The 15,519-nt window shown below is 45.0% G+C and overlaps 1 protein-coding gene across 5 annotated transcripts in view; it reads right to left on the bottom strand.

Annotated features, from left to right (window-relative positions):
* The window catches only part of lrp1bb (low density lipoprotein receptor-related protein 1Bb), a 256,409-nt gene that overhangs the window by 37,170 nt on the left and 203,720 nt on the right, over positions 1-15,519 (bottom strand). For all 5 annotated transcript variants that reach the window (XM_087830079.1, XM_087830082.1, XM_087830080.1 and 2 more), the window contains 14 exons: positions 14,793-14,933; positions 14,370-14,557; positions 13,099-13,282; positions 12,930-13,015; positions 10,054-10,176; positions 8,288-8,469; positions 7,769-7,968; positions 7,386-7,574; positions 7,100-7,248; positions 6,818-6,911; positions 6,519-6,635; positions 5,934-6,053; positions 5,074-5,193; positions 2,174-2,290 (listed from right to left, as the gene is read on the bottom strand). In XM_087830079.1, the coding sequence (XP_087686205.1) occupies positions 2,174-2,290; positions 5,074-5,193; positions 5,934-6,053; positions 6,519-6,635; positions 6,818-6,911; positions 7,100-7,248; positions 7,386-7,574; positions 7,769-7,968; positions 8,288-8,469; positions 10,054-10,176; positions 12,930-13,015; positions 13,099-13,282; positions 14,370-14,557; positions 14,793-14,933 (2,010 nt within the window). The remainder of the gene's footprint in view (positions 1-2,173; positions 2,291-5,073; positions 5,194-5,933; positions 6,054-6,518; positions 6,636-6,817; positions 6,912-7,099; positions 7,249-7,385; positions 7,575-7,768; positions 7,969-8,287; positions 8,470-10,053; positions 10,177-12,929; positions 13,016-13,098; positions 13,283-14,369; positions 14,558-14,792; positions 14,934-15,519) is intronic.

Raw genomic sequence — 15,519 nt, 5'->3', positions numbered from 1 at the left:
TCTCTGAAGCCAACAATCTTGTATTTGCCATTTAGTGCAAGTCTGTCCCCGAGGACGTTATTAGGACGCAGCTAAACAGCTGCATCAGATCCTCCGTCTGGGCCTCCCCCCGTTATCGTGGACTCTTAGCTAACTCTGGGTGTGTGTTACGAGCTGTTCTGTAACCCAGACTCCCAGCAGGCATTGCAGCAAAATCTGATTTGTAGCCTCTCTATTGTCTCCGAGTCCACCTGTTTAATTCTGCACCGTCAAACACTTGACTGGCTTTTATTTGCATTTTAAGTGACATTAATAGGTTTGGAGAATAAGCATCTAATAAATCGCATACATTATGCACACTCAGCAAAGGCGCACGTCTAATGTGCAGACAAAAGCCTTCCCCTCACACAGGCAGACACCAGGAAATTTAACAAGCTGGGTTTCCGGCATCATTTCAAACGGAAATAAAAAGTTTTCTCCCAAAAGTGATAATGAATATCCAAACAAATCAAAAGAAGAAAGAACGTGTGGCTCACAGAGAAACAGCACAGATAATAAGAGCTCTCCTGAGATGGGCCTGGATGGTTTGCATGTGTTGGAGAGAGGCGTGGCTGAGTCACCGGGAGCAGCAGTCAGCTGTCCTCAGAGAACTGCATTTCTTCTGACCCTCAAACGACCTCTGACCTCACATGAGGCTCCAGTACAGACAGCTGGTACTGGTGTACTGGTCCCAAATAGCTCTCTACAGGTGTCACTGTCCCAGTTAGCCCTCAGGATATATAGCCCTGCCTTTTCTTTGTGCTTGGTTGCATTCTCTGCATGTGCTGCTTGGTGTTTGTGCAAGTCTCTGTGCCTTTCTTTGGATTTGATCCCAGGCTGTGAGAGTTTACTCTTTCTGGATTATAATGTTTATTGTGTTTTTGGACTTTGTGCTTCTGGGAGTTTTGTGAGCGGTGAGTTCTCTGCCTCCTGCGTCTCTAAATCTACGATCCACACAGCGAAGGATGAGGACAGGTCGTTCCACGACACCTCGGGTTAAGGTCAAGCCCCTGTGGCAGCAGACCACACGAGAGCTGGATGGGCAACCAGCTCTCGTGTCATTTAGTTCACTTTGATAATAAAAAATAAAAAGCGTGCTCTCACACTCAGAGAAATGTAGGTCTTAGATTACAGACAGAAGCATTTTCTCTGAGTGCAGAAGGAGATCGATGAACCCGCACAGCTGACTGTGAGAGCACAACGTCCTCAACAACGTCCTCAACACATTTCCATTTTGCAATTTCGAGCTTTAAAACCACTGCTGGTGATGAATGACCTCTGAGAGATGTGAGGGGTCCGTCCGCTCAGCGTCCTGCTCATTGGAGTCGCTCCGCTCGTGGATTACAGAACTCCTTCAAGCTTCTCGATGATCGTAACATTTCCAGGTCATCAGGAAGCAAAGCTGCCCACAAACCTGCTCCACAGGTCAGATTTTATTATTTGTGCAGCGATTTCTTTGTTTTAAACTTTAATCGCAGCTCTGTATTCCTGTGTGACCTGCCTGAAGAACACTGCCTCTCCAGCTCTGTCCTTTTGGGAACTTTAGATGTGCCTGAGGTTCCTTCATGGCTCTGTCGTTTCCTTTATTGTTTCCTCATAACAGGATAAAGATTTAATACCTGTAGAACTGTCTGCAGGTATTCTGATGTTTCTCTTGATGTCTTTTTCACAAGTTTCCAGCGTGCATGTTATGCTGTCGGTGTGATCTTTGCAGGAAGCCTGCTACTAGCCAGAGTACTCCTGAAACTCTGCCATGAGGAGACAGTTGGTGCTAATATGGATTGATGAACACCCGGGTCTTTAGAAATGCTTCTGTAGGCTTTTCCCAGCATCGCCATAATTCTTCTTCTGACATCCAAAAAAAGTAGTTGACATCAAAGCCATGATTTATACCAACACGGAGCAGACTGAGTAACCACACAGTCATGCTTTCATTTAAAGGAGGGGACATCTTTGCATTGCACGCTTTCATTTTGATCTCGGGCACACCTGAAAGCACAGCTCAGCTTTGTTATTTCTGCTGCATTCAACAAGGAGTCAGAGCTACAGCTGTTTGTGTGCTGCTCGTACAATCAGACGATTCAAACTCATTTTAACATCAAGTTACTATTCTGTAAATGTTCACGATCTTAGCAGGAAGCAGTCAGGTACTCACTGCAGTTCTCCTCGTCTGAGTTGTCTCCACAGTCGTTCTGGCTGTCACACCTCCAGTGGTCGGGGATGCAGTTGTTATTCTCGCAGCGGAATTCATGAGGTCCGCAGGTCTTTTCATCTTTTTCATCAGGAGCAAACAAACACTAAGATGAAAATGGCTTCAAAGAGCATGAATATTAATACTGTGCTCGCTATCACCTCAGCTTCCTCAGGGTTTCCCGACACTGAGTTCAAAACACGGTGCACACTCAAGAGGCGAACGTACCTGACTGTGCCACTAATCCCAACAAACGTGTGACAGGAAGTTGGCAAAACCGAACGTTCTGTGAGAAAACACCGGCGACAGCTGCCGAACGACGCGGCTTTAGTGGGAAACCAAACTCGCCATGTTTCACTTCCTCTGAGACGTAACACGAGCCACGACTAAATCTGATCTTTTTGAATCTGTCAGAAGCTTCGACAGATACAAACACTCGTTTCACCAGAGAGGAAACGGATTCACAGGTTTTTCGTCACGAAACGTCTCAGCAGGCAGTCACTGAAATATTCAAAGATAGGGAAGCAGTTCAGAGGTGTAGGCTTAAAATGCCTCCCACAAGTGCAATAAACAGCCTTTGAGAGTTTAACCGAGTGTCAACTCTTCTTTCATTTATTTTTTTGTTGGTTTTTGAGAAGACTGTGTGCGTTTGTCCGGCAGCTCAAAGTTCAGAAACAATGGAGGGCCGAGTGTTTGAGCCTGAAATGAAAGCAGACGTCTCGCCGTTAAACCTTAATGGCCAGAGTAAAAATTACTCAAAATAGCTGCATTTATTTTTAAAAGAAGAACAGATGCGCTGACATTTCCTCCACTGACGCTTCCTCAGAAGCTTTCCAAAGTCAAACCGAGAGCTCCTTTTTAAAAAGTCATTTCTGTGCAGACATCATCAGGGATAATGGCCAAGGTAACGCTGTTATCAGTTAGGGAAGAGATGTGTCAAAAGAGGAGGGTGGCACATTCTGCCTGGATCTCTTTCCAACACGACAGCAGGAGGAGAGAATTGGGAGGGAAAGCTGAGTGCAGCAGCAGAGGACACGAGGCAGACATTCATTAGGAAGCGGCTCAGTCACTTACAGCGTATAAAAGATGTGACACGAGGAAAAGAAGCAATATTTCCTTGTTAAGTCAGAGCTCATTACCAAGTTAAGAAGCAAAACTTCCTTAAAAAGTCTCAGGTAATTCAAAGGAAATTACATTAGCTGCTGATGGAGCCCACCGCGCTCCGAAGTGGTGAAAAGTGTTCAGATGACACCGAGGAGCAGGTAATACAGGCTGAGAGGCTAAAGGCATCAGTGAAGTATACAAAGTGGCAAAACATTAATTGGGCGTTACTTCAGGGAGCCTCAAGTTGACATGAAAAGCAGGAAAGCTGGAAATGAAACAAACTGTAATTACAACCTGCTGCGGAGACGTTTGAGGCGTCACACGTCGAAGCACGAAGGCACGATGAAGAGGAGGACAAGCAGAGCGCTGCTCACTCTCATCCAGGCCAATCACCTGTGTCATTGCAGGGCTACGGCACCTGATGACGACTAACGCAGGAAATGAAGCAACGCGCAGCATTTCAGAGCCGCAGATGGTGCAGTTTTATTTAACTTGTATATGTATGCAAAACATAAATGCAGCCATGAGCGAGGCATCTCTGCTGTGTGTGCTGCTGAACCGGGGAGCTTTGTAGCAGGCTGCTGTCATTTGCATATAATTTAATAAAGGTAAACACAGACGGTTGTGCGTAACGACACCGAGGCCCTGCTACAATCACACAGCGCAGATTTATCAGCAGACGCGTCCGGCTGCCTGCAGATGGCCCGATGGACGCTGCTGCAGCAGTGAATGAGAAGCTTTTCATGCATCACAAAGCAGCTGTGCAGAGGAATTTATAGATCATCACAGACAATTCCTCCTTTCATATATTTTATAGTGAAATCAAAGCGAATACTGGCTGATAGGTGAACAAGTTAAATGGAGAATTTGCATTTTAGGCATTACTCCAAGTAGTGACGCACTATTGTCAGCACAAAGATTTGAATGAGCCTCCATCCTACGTGAGAGCACAAAACTCCAGCAGCGTAAACGCAGGTCACTGTAAATCCCCTGTAACGCTCTGCAGACAGGAGCAACGCCTCAAACCCACATCAGTCTGTTTCATGAGGTCATAGCGTTTACAGGGAACTGTTCCCAGGACGGCATTTGACAGATTGACAGTAGCTCAATTTCACGTTTATAGGACAGCAAAGATTTTATTTTGTCGTTTTATTGATGTCTATTATTCGCTCGCGGTTTATAACGGAACACAACGGCGTCCTTTCAGATCTGCAAATTAAATTAAAAGCTTGATGAGAACTGATTATCATTTCCCTCAAAAGGGAGACGAGTCGTGATTGATTAAGATTCTGAGACAAAAGCGATGAGATGAATAAGAAAGATGCATTCGAGTGCAGACAAAACGCGGCTAAAAGAGCAGCTGTCAGCTTTCATCATCTGTCACGAGGAAGCAAATGTTTAATCTTTGATAATTGTAGAAGCAGCGTTTCTGGTTTTTCATTTATTTCCTTTTTTCAAAGGCACGTCATTCAGATTTCACAGCGCTGCTTTTACCTGCCCTGCTCTGCCCTGGGCTTCCAGCGCACCACTGACAAGACACCCGCTTTGATTTTGTAATTGTGAGCTGATATTCACGAGTAACGTCGGGCACGCCGAGGTCGTGAAGCTCGGCTCTTACTAACAACAGGGACGACGTCTTTCCCGCTCGGCCCGAGTTAAAAAACAACTAGAAGCAGTGAGTGAGAGCGAGCGAGCGAGGCCGAGTGAAAAACGAATTCTGCCACCTTTAACGGAAACAGAGGGAAATCTGGTTAACTCACCACAGTCCGCCTCGTCTGACCCATCTGCACAGTCAGGGTCCTCATCACAAACCCACAGTTTGGAAATGCAGTGCATGGAGGCTTTGCACTGGAACTGGTCTGGGGAGCAGGTGCTTTCAGCTACGGAGGGAATGAAGTCGCGTGAAAAGGAGAAAGTAATCCAGACATCGTATGATATTATATTTGTAGAAGAAGCTGCAGACACATTTTCAATCTAGCGAGGTAGCAGCAGCCTCTTGTTACATTGTTTCAAATGGCATTTTAATTTCAGTGGTGTCACGTTCCTCACAAAAGAGTATTCAAAACCACATCCAATCACGCTGGAAGTCTAAGGCCTGAAAGTAATTAGCTTCACTTTCATTAAGTCTCTTTCTCCTCCTGACTTTCTTGCATTTCTCTCTCTCACCCCCCCACCCCCCTGCAATCACATGCAAGACAAATGTGGCAATCTGAAAGAGTTGAACAGGGTATGATATTCTGATGAGTTACATCACTGCAGAGAAAATCTCTTCTTATCCTCTGCGTGATTCAATATCTAATCTCTTTTCACAGAAACAGGTCATAACAAGGGTTGTCTGTGGAATACTTAATGAAGACTATGTAAAGTTAATGGCTTCATATATTCTGTCCAAGCACAGAAATGCACTAAGTGCACTGAAAAAAAGGGATTTTTTAAAATCAGTTAGATTATACCTCTAAACCAGAGACGCCAAAATCCTTAAATCATCTTGTTTTTCAGCTTGTTTCTGCGGCGTTAGGACGCTGATCAAGTGAGGGATGCACGTAAGCTTCCCCCAGTCTAACATCCTGACTAAGCCATTCAAGACAATGAGTCTAAACGTAATAATGCTGAGCCTCACGGCAGTCTGTCTCGTCCTCTCCGTCGCCACAGTCGTCCTGGCCGTTGCAGCGCAGGTTAAGAGGGATGCACTTCTGTTTGCCTGTGCACTTGAACTGGCCCGACAGGCAGATGTACGTCTCTGAATTAGAGCAAAGGAAGAAGCACGAAGTCAGTTTCAGACTGAGTGGCAGTAACTCAGCAGACAACAGGTCAGTTTATCAAAACAGCTTTAATTATGAAGCAAAGGCTTTGAAGTCCTGCAGTAAAAGTGATTTTATTAATGATTAGTCTATAAAACGATACAAGCTGATGGTGACAAACGTTTCTGTTTGTCAACAATGAAAAACACAAACATGCTCAATTTACAAAAGTAAGAAAAACAACTGTGAGGCTGAACCCAGCAGAGGCCTGAAAGTCCTATAAACAAGTAATGAATTATTTATCACAATAGTTTTAGTTCATTTTCTGGTGACCGACTAAACTAATCGCCTGATTAAGTCATTATTTCAGTGCTAATAAGTAGCAGCCAAAAAAAGCAAAATAACACAAAGGAAACGATGCTGCCAGGTAACGAGCGACACAGGAGCGCCGTTTCCATCCTTACCACAGTTAGCTTCGTCCGTATTGTCGCCACAGTCGTTCTCGCCATCACAGATGAAGGGTGGAAGAGCACAAAGGCCGGTGCCACACTGAAAACGCCCGGGCTGACATTTGAATTCAGCTGTTGAGGAAATACGGTTCAGTCTATATACAGTAACAGTTTAACTGTAGCAGGCTCTGTGACCCGAGTGTCCTTACGCCCAAATCAATGTTGCTATTGCTCAAAGCTCACTAAAATAATGAGGTTGGCTTCCTCTGGTGTAGTGCGGCTCTAAAGCAACCCTGAAACAGCACGGCACTCACGGCAGTCGGCGGGCTCATCGGAGCCGTCCCCACAGTCGTCCACGGTGTCGCACTTCCACCAGAAAGGGATGCACTCGTCTGTGCCGCAGCGGAACTTTCAAAACCAAAACACAGAGTTTAAAGTCAGCGCGAACAGTCGTCGCTTCAAAGAAATCAATACGCAGACGTTTCCTCAGCCCTGAGGTGCACGTTTGAAGAGGGAAGCTTACGACACTCAAGCAATTTGTCTTCAGGGGAAAATCCTGATCAGGACAGAAGAAGGAGGGAAGAGTAACGGCTCACCTGACTGGACGTGCAGTTGGAGAGGCAGGTTTTGTTGTCGGCCGCCAAGTAAAAATTCGTGGGACAGGCACATTTGTGTTCCCCGCCGGGGGACAGGAGACACAGGTGGCTGCATCCTCCATTCGCAATCTGACACTGGTGCTTGGGAACTACACAGAAGACAGAAGCACGAGAGCGAGTTCAAACCGGATCACACAAACCGCTTTCCTCTGAAAACTCCAGAGTGCACGGACGCCGCTCGGCACCGGAGGACAGAATGAACACGAGCGCCAGATGGACTTCATACCTTCGGGCTGGCGCAGGGAGTGGTAGACCTTGATGGATTTGATGGCTTGCCAGGAGTTGAGGAGCTCGATCCCTTGAGCGCCGGTTGTCTTGTGAGCACGTCGCAGAGATTTGGACTTCCCGTCAGTCCAATAGACAAAGTCCTCAAACAAAGTCAGCGCCATTACTCCTTGGATGTGATCGTAGGACACTGGAAGGGGACGAATAACCACAGCGGACCTCAATTACACTCTGTCCTACTCTGCATAGCAACCGCGGTGCCGCTAATCCTGTAACAGCTGCACTCATGTAACACAGTGTGAATAATGATCACATACCAGTAAAACAAACTTTCATTGAGAAAATAAGCAGCTGTTCTTTAACCGAGCGACACCTTCGTCTCACCTTTGCGTCTCTGAGCGCCATCCATGGTGGCAAACAGGATGTGGTTGTCGTCGGCCCAGTAGAGCCTCTTGTTGGTGTAATCGATCGTGAGAGCTGTGGGGCTGTAGATCTCTGTGTCAATGATAACCGTCTGCCCTCGGCCGTCCATGCCGATGCGCCCGATGTGAGGAGGATCACAGCAGTCTACCCAGAAGATGTACCTGGTCAGAAGGATAGCACGGTTCAAAGAGCTGCTGTCACGAGGCCGCAGCTTTTATTGGCGTGGTAGCGTAGCGCACACGGTGATGAATGACGGCCATAAAAGGGTTTTACAAAGATTCAGATAAAAATAATCAATAATTAAATTCAGTGGGAGAACAAAAAAGCGGGTGTGCAAGACACAAATGCATCTTCCAATTTCAACTTAATGTGAGAGCGCTCATAAAAGAGCCTAACTGAAAACGTGAGAGCTGATCTCTGTGAAGCTGCGACGATCCTTCTAAGCAGGGATGCATTAAAGTGCAGCCACGACATGCTTACCCCGTCTGGGGGTCCAGAGCGAGATCTGTCGGGTTCTTGAGGCCCGAGCTGATCAGCACCGTAGGGTACAGCCCGTTGGCTTTGGACACTTCCATCGTTTTCTTTTCTGCGTCGCACCAGTACAGATTTTTTCCGATCCAGTCCACGGCTAAGGCACTGGGAACCGCTGTTCTGTGGACTATCTGGGAGCAGAGATTGAGAAAAATTAATTTTGGTGCATAGGTTTGTCCGGCGCATATCTTAGAAGTCATTAACATTTTCTTTCATGGATGAATGTCAAGAAATATATTGGATTTCAGCTGAACTGGCACGCAATATTGATAGGTCGGTGCTGTCAGTTTTAATAGAAATAGAAAGAAGAATTGTGCACTAAGAAGCCATTTTCTAAATCCCTCACACGCCCTTCAACAATAGGGAGATATTTGCCCTCAGAAAGGCTTCATCCTCCTCTTCTTCAGGACACATTAAACTGTTCTATTGTATTTAACAACTGTACACATCCAGAAGTAAAATTAGGACTATTATAGTTAGTAGGACAGATTTGTTTGAGTGTTTGACTGAGAAATGCAGCATCATTAACGGGCAGCAGAATCTGAGTTTAATGAACAAAACAGAAAGTGCATATCTGCAGCTACACAACACTGATGGGGTTTTAAATGACCTGCACATACATCACTGTATTCATTTCAGAAGGTGATAGAATCTGCAAAATTAGGACATCCAGTAAGTATGATGGCTTTAAAATGTGCTTCTTTTATTATGGCCTTAATGAGTTCACAGCCCGGGTTTGTGTTTGTTCACAGAACAGTGTACTCAGTGTACTCGGTAGCAGCATGCAGCAGCAGCATGCAGCAGCAGCATGCAGCAGCAGCAGCATGCAGCAGCAGCATGCAGCAGCAGCGTGCAGCAGCAGCGTGCAGCAGCAGCGTGCAGCAGCAGCGTGCAGCAGCAGCGTGCAGCAGCAGCAGCAGCAGCAGCAGCAGCGTGCTCCAAAATCTGAAATGTTCTAATAAAGCAAAGCAATGCAAACATCTCTAAAAAGCAGAGAAAACCACAGAAAAAGCTTCTGCTCAATAGTCTCGCCCCCCTCGCGTGGCCAACCGTTACTATGAGGACTGGATATCAGTGACTCTTTTAATTAACCTGATGTGAGAAGCTCCTGTATCTGTGTCTCAGACACTTTGTCCTTTTGCTAAGCGGTAGCAGTGGCTCAAGCTTACAGAGTGAAAGTAATTGAGCTGAATAAGCCTAATGCCCCACGCAGTTATTTTAATGAGAAGTGGCACGGGGCGCTCAGCGGGTGTTCTGCTTAAATCCCAGTGTCCATTGTGCGGACTTCAATCTCGTGGCCTGCGCGAAACCTCGGCCATTACGCAAAAAACTCCATTGTATCATTACGCCCGCTGCATTCATCTAAAAGCCATTGATGATATTCCCATTATCACTAACATGCATTAATTTCTGTTAAGCAAACAGGTCATCGAGTGCTGACAGAAAAAGAAAAACGCTGCTAAGGATAAAAAAATAACCAGCATCATCTTAGCAGTGATAATGAGCCACTTAAGCAACATGCAATGACTCATCTTCAAAATAGAGAAAGGTTGCTGTTGAACTGCAGCTTGATGACTTAAATGGATCATCGAGAGAGAACTCGGCACAGAGAGAAAAAGAAGTTAACAAAGGGTTGGAGCAGGTGGAGCAAATGGATGTTTGACAGGGTGCTATGAGGCACTGCGTGGCACAGTCAGCACGGAGGTCCGCGGTACCTTCAGGTCGCTCCCGTTCAGGCGCATTCTGTTGATCTTTCGACCACTCGGCCTGGTTGAGTCCACCCAGTAGATAAATTCTTTCTTGTAATCAAAATCCAGATGGATGATGTTGTAGAGGCCCTGAGAATCACACAAAGACAGGAAATGCTGAGATTTAGTTTACCGAGAACGGCTAATGACACCGGCCGAGGTGAAACATCAGCTTGAAATGCTCGATTTCTCCAGCATCTTTGTGCGATGTGATTTTGACTGTGATATCGATTTATGTTCCCATAGGTTCCAGTACTTTCAACCACACAAAGCTTTGGATAAGTGAGTCGAGACCACGTTGCAGTCTATCAAAACAGAAGATGGAAGTGCTCTCCTCCTCTGTCATGCTCACAGGACCCCTCTGTCAGTCACACAGAGCTGCTCACCAAACAAGTGCCCCCGCCCCGCTGTCTCACACTGTGGGTGCTGAGAAAAGATGTCAGACAATCTGACAGGAGAAACGAGACATCTTCATCAGACCATCAACACCCTCACAGACAGGTGCCAAAGCGTCCTGGGGGGACCTTTCTCACTCTAAACACCAGCTATAGAGATGAAGCCTGCATGCCCCTTTATCAGCGCTTCCACCGCCGCTGCATTTTCCATTCGTTTCCCTGCAGACGCTGCAGAATCCAGCACTCGTAATGGATTCTTCGAACGTGAAATAAAACTTTTAAAAATAACTCTTTCATTCTGTTCCATGATTGTTGATGAATTTGAGGGAAAACATAACTGAAAGCTAATGAACAATATGACCGTATAAAACTCATATTTTCTTTTTGTTTTTATTTCAGTCAGATTAGATTTTTATGTGAATCTGCTTAAATCTCGTCTGAGCAAAATTATGTTGCATCAATTTTGCAGCAAATCAAGTATTTTCACAGAGCTCAGAGGTTTAGTGTTAACCACAGTTTGTTGTTTTGGTTTGTGAGCTTGAATAGTTTTATGTGTGTTGTGAGAGCAGACTTGCATACAGTTAAACATGTATGGATTATATATTCTGAATACTGTTTGGTAAATAAGGGGATTTGATATAATGTGGAAAGAATCCTGCTGCTTTTCCAGTACAAACATTGTGTAGACACGCAGATATTCATGAAAACTTTTCTTATTTCAGATATATTTAGATTTTCAAAATAAAGATCAGTCTGATTACTTATGAGATAATGCTTCTGGGGTTATTATTAGTCAGTCCAACACAAATGAACATGATGCCACAGGCGAAGCAAAACTAAACACACTGAACATGGAAACACAAGACTTTCAAAATAAAACAGGAAACATGAAGAGACGTAAACTGGGACATGCAAGCTTGACACAAGAGACAGAGAGAGGACGAAGGACACAGAGAAGACACAAGGGGAACCTACAAAGACAAGGAGACACTAGACGAACACTAAACCCAGACCAGGCCCCCTGACTCTCTCTCTGCAGACATATCTCCTCTGCCAAGGACAAAAACAGGTAGTGTGTAAATATAAGAAATTAGTGTTGTTTTACTTCTGCTGTTTACATTTTAACTCAGGCTCAATGTAGCCTCTTGAATTTTTCTGACAGAGAACAGTGTTAATGTTTAGCTACCAACGAGGCACTGAGACTCATCCTGAAATAACCAGGCCTGCCAATAATCCTCCGGCTTGTTCAAATATTGAATAAAGCAGAGCTCCTGTAACCACACAGTGCAAAGAGGAGCAGACCTGTGACAAAAGCCGGCATCTTTCATAGTACAAGAGAGGAACGAACACAATTGCATTATATTAATTAGATTATTCTCTATGCAACACAGCACTATAACATTTTTATTATACTGTACTATTAATATGATTTATTTTTTCATACATGTACAATAACAGGAAATGTTTTTTGTATTTTCATTTAATTATGTCGTTTAGATGTTTTACAAATGATCATATTTTACACAACACGGATGTAAAGAGTAACAATAAAAACATTTTTATAAAATGCGGGTACGTGAGGGTGTGGTGAAGTGAAATGAGGTCAGCTGCCGATAACAGGCTGTGATTAAAGTGAGCTGTGGCTAATGAGAACAGCAGTGCAATCAGCAGAATACAGCGAGTCAAGAGGTTAATATGAGCGTGAGAGCAGACCCTCGGACGGCTGTGAGGTGATTTACAGTGAATCACAGTTAAACATTTGCGATGCTCAACAGTCAGATTTAAGCTTCGCCTGAAGCAGCAGAGATGAGACCTCAGCATGACTGAAATAGTCTTTCCTCCGGGTCCCCTGGGCGATTTCTCTCATCACCAATCAGAACTACCAACTGTCCTCTGCCTTTATGGGAGGTTGGAAGATCAAGGTGGACACCAAATACCGTACATGAATAGAGAAAATAAGTTAGAGAGGTTTGTGCATCATGTGTAGGTTTGATGCTAAAGGTCAGAGAATAAAGTTTTACCTCTGCACAAACTCAATCTGGTTCAACCAGGTGACACAAAAGTGTTCAGAATAAATCATCAAACAGTATGTTAATGCACATATTAGATCATTATATGTTACCATCTTAGTGTCATTGCAACTGTAGAACAGTTACAGTTACATTACACGGCAGCAGACAGTTTAAATCTTATTATGTAAAATAATGCATGATGGGGAAACAGCGTTACAGGGTCATTAGGGTGCAACCGCTGGACAGCACAGACTGATTAAAGGCAAACAAAGCACCAAAAATAATTTCTATTGTGTTACTACGGACTCCTCTCTGTAAAGGTATCAGTACAACAGGGTTAGGGGACATTCAAGCACAAAAAAGAACAGGATGATTATCTGTAGCCTCTAATATCTAATGATCGTCTATCCAAGAATAACATGCACGTATCACTTACCTGTTTCAGGATGGTGTAATTTGAGCCATCCACACTCAATTTGCGGATCTCGTGGTGGTCTGCCATAATGAGAAAGGGCTCTTCAGCTAAAATGAGGAACATGCATCGTTAGAGGGCTTCTGCACGCTGAGCAAACCTGAGAAACTCTAAAAAAAAAAATCAGACTTACCTGACAGAGCCTTGCATGTGTTAGGATTACGCTCCAAGGCTTCGTAGCCATCCACACACAGGCATTTGTAGGAGCCGTACGTGTTTATGCAGCGCTGGCTGCAAGGAAGTGTCGTGGAGCACTCGTCAACATCCACACAAGTCCTGCCATCGTCCTTCAGATAGAAACCAGGCCAGCATTTACACTGATCACAAAAGCAGAAACAAAGAGTTTTGATCATGAGCGCAGGAAACAAAAAGCCTCAGTCGAGCTGTCGCGACGCTTCCTCTGCTGCAGTCAGACAAATTATTAACATTTTAACTTGTGTCAGTGAGACAGCTTTGTTATTAAAGCAACATCAAAGCAATTTTAGAGCAGCTTGCAGTAACAAACCATGTATCTCTGGGCCTCAGTGTAATGCAGGTCAGCAAAAAGCTCCCAAACCAAGCACCAAACAGAAGTTGGCATCTAAGCCATGATTTAGACGTACTGTTCCTCAGCTTAAAAACTCCATTGCACTCCAGTGACCGAGGACCCCAAAAAATAACTAAAAGTGCTTGAATCAGCTGCTCGGGAGCCGCTGCAAATCCCTTTCTTATCCAAAGTTATAACCTTGAGGGCCTTTCTGCTGATCTTCCTGTTCAGGCCACAAAAGGATGAGCTAAGGGTCCGCATCGACGTGCTCGACGTGCAGCTCTGCCCCTGCTGCAACGAGGAGGAGATGCTTCCTGTGCTTTCAGCCTCTTTGTAAACCACCATCACGAGGAAGAACAGGAGAAGAAAATTCAGAGGAAGCGATAAAACCGCCGCAGAACGACAACAGGCAAAGGCACCAAAACACTCCGGGGGTGTGGCCTTGAACTTTGACCCCCGCACCATTGCCAGGTACCATAGAATCGCAGAGCACAGTGAGGGAGCAGGTGTTGGCATATCATTAAGCTCACCTTACAGTCTTCAAGGTTATTCAAAAAGTGAGAGGCAGCGTGTGCTGTATATACTCCCACCCATCTTTATCTGTGTAATGAAGTGCAAAGTTAGCCTTGATTTATTATCAGCCATTAATCATTCAGGTCCACCACTGCTAATATAAGCTCCATATTTCACCTGCTACTGAATTGGAATTTATGCAAGTGCTTAAAATGTAGGTCACAGTGTTTGACACCTTACAGCGTGACTCATGGTTCCAGATGCAGATGAAACCCTGAGACTCATTTTTAGGCTGTTTTGCATGAATTGCAAACTGATTTTGGTTTGCTGGTCTTTATCATCGATGATGCCTACTGGACACTTACCTTATAGCCTACAGGAAGGTCCTGGCAGTCCTGCGTACACCCACTGACTCTGCGGTTCAAACATTCGTTCACATTGCAGTTCCTCTCGTCTGATCGGTCCCCGCAGTCATCTTTGCCATCGCAAAGGTTCCCCTGAGAAATGCAGCGTCCGTTGGAACACATGAAGAAGGAGCCATTGCACAAGCTTCCTGAAAAGAGCAAGACATGGGTGTGAAGGCAGAGCGCCCTGCAATTCCTCCATGAAGGAGAGGAATGACTTGAACCTGACAGTGGATCCTGGGAGATTAATCCCTTTAAGTAAATCTCTCCCGGATGCAGCGCCGTTTTTGTTTGCAGCATATATACGCACCAGCTTCCTGGGTGATTGGTGCTGCTGATGACACTGACGAGAGATTCCAGCTGAGAGCCAAACAGCAGTCTTACCTGCAGCCAGACATTTAAGGTTCAGAGGCAGTTCGTCAGAGTGGTCGGGACAGTCTGCGTAACCATCGCACTCCCACTGAGAGCTGAGAAGACAGCGCCCGTCCCCACAGCGAAATTCCTCTGATCCACAGGAACGATAGACTGAAGAAAGAGAAAGACAGCCGCTCTCTTACTGCAGTTGGCAGCGACATTGTTTTAGATTAGGGCACATCTTTAGCTGAATCCAAATCAGTTCTGTCAAATCAAGCTGCAAAAGCGAGATTTCCACGACTATGGTTCATAATGTCATTAGCATGGTGATCTGGAGGCGTAATGGCATTCAGCTGCATTGGCCAACATCTCTACAATAAATGCACACGTTTCATCAGCCGGTAATCATAAACCACGGCTGCCACAGAGAACCCCCCCTCTGCGAGACAAACAGTCAAAGCTGCAGTAAAGCTAATAAACACAGAACGTCGTGCACGTGATCCTTCTGTTTGGAAGCAGGAATGTGGATCTGATTCACAGGCCGACGCTGACTTTCTGCTCACTGCCTTTGGGCACTTTTTTAAACTTCCTGCTACTTTACATCAATAAGACGGTCACTTGCTGAAATACAGTAATGATAAACATTGCAGTGTAGTTACAAGTATCACATCAACATGCAATACCTCTTTACAACTGCTGCATTACAAAAAAATCAATTCAGTTTTATTTATGTAGCACCAAATGACACCAAGTTTCC

Source organism: Neolamprologus brichardi, chromosome 16 (genome assembly GCF_056152115.1).
Source record: "Neolamprologus brichardi isolate AB-2024 chromosome 16, ASM5615211v1, whole genome shotgun sequence".
Lineage (NCBI taxonomy): Eukaryota > Metazoa > Chordata > Actinopteri > Cichliformes > Cichlidae > Neolamprologus > Neolamprologus brichardi.
Note: the sequence above shows the minus strand (reverse complement) of the source record. Positions and strands in the feature narration are given on the sequence as shown.